The 7,292-nt window shown below is 43.0% G+C and overlaps 1 protein-coding gene across 7 annotated transcripts in view; it reads left to right on the top strand.

Moving 5' to 3' along the window:
• Positions 1–26: 26 nt before the first annotated feature.
• The window catches only part of LOC146871323 (apoptotic chromatin condensation inducer in the nucleus-like), a 929,701-nt gene continuing 922,435 nt past the window's right edge, over positions 27–7,292 (top strand). For 3 of the 7 annotated variants that reach the window (XM_085650822.1, XM_085650815.1, XM_085650814.1), the window contains exon 1: positions 529–608. In XM_085650822.1, coding sequence (XP_085506948.1) covers positions 544–608 — 65 coding nt within the window. In that variant the 5' untranslated portion in view covers positions 529–543. Of the gene's footprint in view, positions 355–528; positions 609–716; positions 1,177–7,292 lie in introns of those variants that run through there. The other 4 variants (XM_085650820.1, XM_085650821.1, XM_085650817.1 and 1 more) reach the window with 4 other exon arrangements.

Genomic DNA, 7,292 nt, shown 5'->3' with positions numbered 1-7,292 from the left:
GAGCTCTGCACTTTAGCCACGCTATCTTACGGTTTCACCCAGTAGTGCTGCTTCTTCCAACATTCCCCAACCACGTTTGTTTTCCGTTTGGGGGGACAATAAAGATTTTTTTTCTTTCAGTGCAGCAGTAGGACTCCGTACTCTAGTTCTTCAAAGACCTGCCTGCTCAAATGCTCTGGTGAGTTACGCCTTTTCGATGACAAGATCTAGTTGTGTCACAGCATGGAGGTGAAGTGATTTCGTGAATCACCTAGGATACCCAAAGCCAATTTCAAGATATGGCCAGGCTCGCTTATTTTCTGCAAGCAACGCTATCCATTCGAAGCGGTGTCCCCACCGGATCTCGCTGGCTAGGTAAGAACTACGGGCCTGTGTGGTCATGGCAGTGGCTTAATATTAATTAGCCACTACACCTCGGCCACTTACAATTATTTCATCTTATTACAGTGCGTGGTTAAATACGTGAGTCAGATCCTGGTGATTTGCCTTGGCCGGGGAGAACGTTTTGATGTAGGGGGCGTGGCTATAGCCGAAGATGTTTGAATGTCTTTCAGTCGTCTCTTGCCATGTCAACAATGCGCGACAATAGATGAGACGATCTGTCGGAGGTATGGCGGTGCGTAGTCTTTCATTGGTGCAGTGATTTGGTTGCAACAGTGGGTGTGGCCTGCTCTAGGCCAGTTTCTCCTACTTTCTTGCCTTCATTTCTCGTTGCTCCCGTGGTGCTTTGTGGGTAGATGGTGAGTTCTCCTATGAGATGGCGACTGACTGTGCGTGGGCCTAATACCGTCTCAGAATAGCGAAATCCCCGCTATATACTGTCTTGCAGTGTGTTTCACTGTTCAACTCATTTTATTTGGTCATCGTCCGTATATATAACTTCTCGAGTCATTGCCTGTTTCTAAGTATCTGTTCCGTAGAGAAGGTATGCATAATATTGGCCTCCGGGCCTTGCTATAAAATCACCCCGATAGCGGAGCCCGCACATCGAGGCCCCAGAACTTCAGCGACTGCCGGCTTAGTCTCTGTCGGAAGATCCCTGTGCCCACTTCCTTGTTACTTCGCACGCGGGAGCATCAGTGGCATTATCGAAACCCCCAGGAGCTAGGTCTTTGCCCCATTCCTCGTCTCCCACCCTCCTCGGCTGGGCAGGATGTTGTGTGAAAACAAAGACAGGTAAGCGGGAATGGGAAACGTTTAACAGTTGAAGCCAAGGACCTACTTGCAAGAAGTATGATCTAGTTGTTTCCCTGGTAACGTTAGCGGGGTGGGACCCCTGGCTGACCGACACCAAGAGGCTCACGGGTGGAGTGAAGAAAGATCTGAACGGTCAATCTGTGTTGTATGTATTCCATTTGTATGGACTAAGACTAGTACTTGTCAGAATTTATCTAAGATTGGCATGTCAATTATCCCTCGATTTGTTTTAATAATCATTCTGAAACGATTTAAACAACCGTCGAATACGTTTAATTGGATTTATTTGTTTGCTTTTGTGTTTAATTAGTCAAAAATACACGATTTAGCTTTTATCCAAATAATTTTACCGACCTCGATATAAAAATACAGTACAGGTGGCATCCATAGGTGCTACAGAAGTACTATGTGAATGGAATGTAAACTTTCCCTGCTTTCGAGTCTGAAGTTTTCAATTCTAGAAAGGGCATAGAGTGGTAGACTATGCCTCCTTTTGTTTATTTTTTTTTGCATTCTCCGCCGCCAATAACTTTAAACAAAAATAAACGTTTCCATGAAAAAATCTCACAGATAACAAATCGCAATAGGTCTATGAGAATAAAGACAGCCGTAACACGTCACTTCCTAGCTTCTGCGCGAACAGCCGCAGTGGGTGAAAAACAACTTATTATTGCTTGTTAAAAGTAATTGCATTATAAATAAAGTATCTTATTTAAAATAGTTTTACTTAAAATCACATTACCACATAAACAGTAACAAGCATTGGCATAGCCGATAGGTCTCTCCTTTGGTACCTTGTAAGTGTTTAGCCATGCAACAGTTTATGTTGCACCAAGGATATTGTACTGCATAACTAAACACTTATAAATTCCCAAAGGCAAGACCTATTGGCTATGCCAATGCTTGGCAGGAATCACTGTTTCTGAAACAAAATATGGAAAATGAAATATTGTTTTTATGCTCCTGCCCTGAAATTACATTGAAATAAGTATACTAGATGACTGTCATCATGAACAGGCCTAGCTAGGCTTTCCTATGACATACAAATGCATTCTAGGATTTGTAGATTTGGACAAATTCAAACAAACAAATTGGACCATCACGCCAGAAAAAAACGACATTTGAAGGGAATACTTTAATGTCCCCGATGACCTGGAGTCATATTGTCATGTTATATTGTTTTTTTCAAAGACATTCCTTGCTAGTTTATCTCAAAAGGGTAGGAATATGCGATAGGACAATTATAATTTGAATGTGAAATATGAATAATGGAACTACTAGTAAAACACCTCACTGACTGTCCTTTGACAGGGTACATTTAAATCCTTTGTCTGCATTTGGGTTTACGGTTTTTCGGCAGCTTGCCCGTCTTGTACGTGCCATGAGTTTCTTGCCCACAGTGAGTGCTTCCTGCTCTTAAAACCTAAATGATCCTTTAACCTTTGTTTTTTTCCAATTTTATGCTCTATTACATTTCTACAAAAACAACAGTTGATGGACAGAATGCAGAACAATGTCATACATTCTCCCCAGTACAGAGATCTGGGCCTAAATCCATCCTTTTTTTGCTTCCGTCCCTCATTCCCTTTGGTATCGCTTTGTTCGCCCTAAGTTGTCAGGGTATGCCCAGACGTGGGTCCCTTACTCACTTTGCCACTGGATTCAAGATAGCCTGGCTGATGAGGGTTATGAACCTGAAATCGGTCCCAGGATGCTTGTTTCTGGTCCAGGGAAGACATGGCTTGGCAGTTCGGGCTGGACTGTTCCCTTGAGGCACAGGGTCAGACTGATTTGCATATGGCCATGTCTGAACTGGGGTGGTGGAGTGAGTTAAAGAATGATGGATTAAACCCAGATCAGTTGACTGGGGGTGAGTGTTGGATTTGCCCAAACGCTCCATCCATCATCCCCTTTGGTATCGCTATTACATTTCTAGCCAGCTTGAACATGACCTGTGTTTAAGGAAATGGAAAGCCTTGTCACAACAAAATGCCCTTTCACCTGCCCTACACTAATCCACGTAAAGCATATTTATCTCTGGTGTCATTCTATGTAATGTACAAGTCAATTTAGTCGAACACGTAACGTGCCTTAAATCACGAGCGAGCAGAGATCTCAAACCATAGGCATGTTCTGCACTTCGTCCACTAGAGGGCAGGGTTATCCCACGATCGCTCCTAGACTCATGTGCTCTGTCATTTTACAAGGAGACTATTTTTTTTTTCTTCTGCAAATGTACTCACTGATTCCTAGTAAGTGTTCCGTTCCACGTCCACTCCACATAAAAACATCAGGAGTTAGTTATCATACGATAATTTCTCCTCCCTCAAAGAGGGTGGGCCGACCCCTGCACTGAGATGCGAACAGGACATCACCACTTGATAGCAATAAATCCGCAGGGACGGTTAATGAATGAACGTTCCTTTACAGCTACTTCTGCAGCCACCGAGAGCCAGCTGCAGACACAACCCTTATAAATAAGAGAGTTTACTAAGATCTTTAAAATGGTGTCTGCAGGTGTTTCCGTATCACTCATGGTTCGTGCACCTGGACTCTGGAGGGTCAGGTGGTGCATCACTTTATACGTGAAACGAGCCCACCCTTTGCCTCCAGGGCTGAGTACAGAGAGCAAGACCGGAAAGGTAATTTATTTCCAGAAAATCCATAGGAGGACATCGGATTTCAGCAAAGAAACAATAGCTCTGCGGTGGCGACCAGCACTTGGCACACAAAGCGCTATTACAGGTATAGATTTACTATCCAAGCGCCGGATGCAAAGCTCAGAGCGCTCAGGCAGAATGGGGAATGGAATAGGTAAAATCAAACAAAAATGCAGAGGTATGTGTTATTTTCCAAAGCAAACAGTCGCAAAGTCAATGCAATCGCACAGAGTCTCTGCCAACGTGTCCATCCATTTTAGGGCAGACATGAGAGAGGAGTAAAGAGGCCAACTGTGTGCAAGACACATATGTCTCCCCAAATTCTGTCAGTTGCATGAGACAGCCCTGGAGATGCCCGGGGGGGGGAGGGTGGGTGGGAGGGTGGGAGAGAGAAGAGAGAGAGAAGAGAGAGAGAAGAGAGAGAGAAGAGAGAGAGAGAGAGAGAGAGAAAACACACACACACGAACAAACACCGGGAGTGGTGCGTGTGCGCACATTCTTCACTTTTCAAGCACTGCACTCGTGCTTGTGGCGCGCCGCTGCTTGCTCCCGCAAGGTGGATGCCGCCACGAGTGAAGTGCTTGAAAAGTGAAGACCGATGGCTAAAGCCCCTCCTAGAGCTACGAATGCGCGCTACCTAGGCGAGACCTAAAAACGTCTAATGTATGCTGCCTGTAATTCTAAAGTATGGGTGACTGATACCATAGGTAGCTTTAAAAACGCTGAAGTACTGGATAGAATAAGCTCTGTCTTCGTGTCGTAAATAGAATTGAAAACTTTTAGAGATCTAGGAAATTTTGTTTTCTTTGATATATTCATAGTCCTTTAAAAAGTGGCCTGTTATGTCATTGGAGCGTGGCATAGAATTTATGTTGTATTCTATCACTGGTTCCAGTCCAGGCCTTGAGTGATTAACGGATGTCTTGTAGTTGAAGCCGTATCGCCTAACTCTTGCCTGTTCCTTGTTAACCAGCTAATAAAGTTACTTTTGGACACAATTCTGGAGTTCTCTCGTGCATAACAATTTTTGACGACTACGATGTAATCCATGCAGTAAGCACGAAGAAGAATTTGGATAAAAAAAGGACTTTTATTTTCTTCTTTTCACTTAATTGTATTCAGACGAATTGGATTTCTGCATGAATCTACGAAGATTACTTGACTCCTCATCGACCGTAGCTACGCGATTGCAATAGATTGCCATAAAGAGGTACAGTAAGAAAGGCTTACTAGAGGAGGATTTGTGAAGCCGTTGGGCAACTGCCATCGGACGCATTTTTCGAGCGGCAGCAGTGTTCTCAGCCCTGAGCGAGGTACGTCCATTCTGCTGTGTGATGTGAGCAGATTATTGCAGGGTAGAGTTGAGCGTATTACACCATCCCGCAAGGTCATGTTGCGTGACGGCCGTTTTGGCAATTGCTGATTTTCACCTGAATCAAGTATGTCAGGGGACAACAGGAGCAACTTTATTAACTTGTGGCTACCGTCAGCGGCAATTTATTAGATTGAAATTCAAGAGTCGAGTGCTGGTCATGACTTAGAACAGATGGGAAAGTCGGGGTGGTTATTTTTTTTCTTTTCTTTTTGTCTATCTTACGATATTCATGCCAAGTACGACTATCATAGTTCTTGTTCTGCATAGACTGGTGCAGGTACAGATTTCTGGGTTGCAAGTACCTCTCTTCAAGGGAGTGTATTGTATAATCCTTGCACGATATTATTTCAGGAGATAACAGTTTATAAAAAAAAAGCCCTTATTACTTAAGGAATTGCATGGAACAAGGAGATCAAGAGGTTGAGAAAGTCATGGCTCTGCAGAGTTTTACTATCAGCCCCCCACATGCATTTTGGGCAGCAGGACCACAGCCGGCAATGAAATGGTTAGAATGGAAGGATTATTTTGTAAATTGCATCAAGGCTGTGGATGAGGCTGGTAAGAAGAAGGTAGATCAAATGAAACAACTTTTATTACGTTCTCTGGGGCCTGTGGGGTTAAAGGCATATACTCTCATTCCCAAGAGGACCACTAGTGAGGAAGTAAATGTTTTTGAAGCAGCAATGAAAGACCTAGATAAATACTACGTCCCGAAAGTTTGCATTGGTGTTGTACAATGCAAATTCATTCAAAGGAAACAGAACAAAGGAGAACTTGTGGATAAGCACATTAATGATCGTAAAAAAATTAGCTATCTATTCCAAATTCGGTGTTTACACGATGACTTAATACGCGATCAGTTAATCATGTACAGTAATAATTTGACGATCCAGAGCGTTTGTGTCAATGGGGATACACCATTGGAAGATGTATTTATTGTAAGAAAGGTGGAAATGTCAGGGAGATGTGCCACTGAACTTAGTCTGACCAGCATACAGGGGGAGTTTATAAGTACAAAGCACTGGCAGAGGTCTAAATCAACAGAGCATGGCCCGTGGTCAAAGTCAACTGCAGAGAAGCACCTGGAAGGAGAAGAAACCTGAGTTAAGAAGGTGTTATCGTTGTGACAGCAAATAACATTTGGCGTTCACCAAATATTGTCCTGCGGCCAAAAAGAAATGCAGTATTTGTGGATTAATTGGACACTTTAGTAAAGTTTGTAGGAGAAGGAAAGGCAATGTTAAATGAGTGTGGGATGAGGAGAGCCTTACAGATAGTGAGGTAGAAAATGAGAATTCTAACTGGTAATGTGTGAAGAGCTTGCAAGGGAATTTTGTGCTAAATGGCTCTGATAACTCTGTGAAAGGGAAGCCTGTGCTTGACATATCTAGAGGGGGTGTATCTGTTAAGATGTTTGCGGACTCAGGTCACCTTGTACTATAATAAATGAAGAAATTTGGAAAGAAAAGTTCATAAAGAAAATTGGGACAGCAATTGTTTTCCACTGATGTTAACCCTGTTAGTTTCACTGGTGAGAATATCAATATGCTAGGTTTCAGGTGGTTGACATTCTTATTCAAAGGGAGGTCAGCAAGAGGGAAGCTTTACGTGGCTAAACTAGGTCCAGCAGTACTAGGTTGGATGGATCAGAAGAATTTGCACATCATTTTAGACCCTAATAGCGAGGAGAAGGTACTCATTGTGGATGATACTAGTAGACTTCAAGATGTTATGATTAAAATTGTTCCTATGGTTTTTTGGGGGAAAAATTGGAGCTCTTTAATGGTTCGAGCATACTATTGTACTCAAAAAGGATGTAGAACCCAAAGTGCACAAAGTAAGATCAATTCCCATGTTAATAAGAGATGAAGTGGCAAAAGTTAGAAGGCTTGAATGAAAAGGATGTGATTGAAGAGGTGGAAAGTTCTGAATGGATTTCTCCGGTGGTGGTAGCACGCAAGAGCAATGAAAACATGTGTTTATGCATCAACTTGGGCCACCTGAATAACAATATCGTCATCGAAAGGTTCTTGTTGCCTAAGATCAATGAGATGGTGTCG

Source organism: Triturus cristatus, chromosome 1_1 (genome assembly GCF_964204655.1).
Source record: "Triturus cristatus chromosome 1_1, aTriCri1.1, whole genome shotgun sequence".
In the NCBI taxonomy this organism is placed as follows: Eukaryota; Metazoa; Chordata; class Amphibia; order Caudata; family Salamandridae; genus Triturus; species Triturus cristatus.
This window is presented reverse-complemented; position numbering and strand designations above follow the sequence as displayed.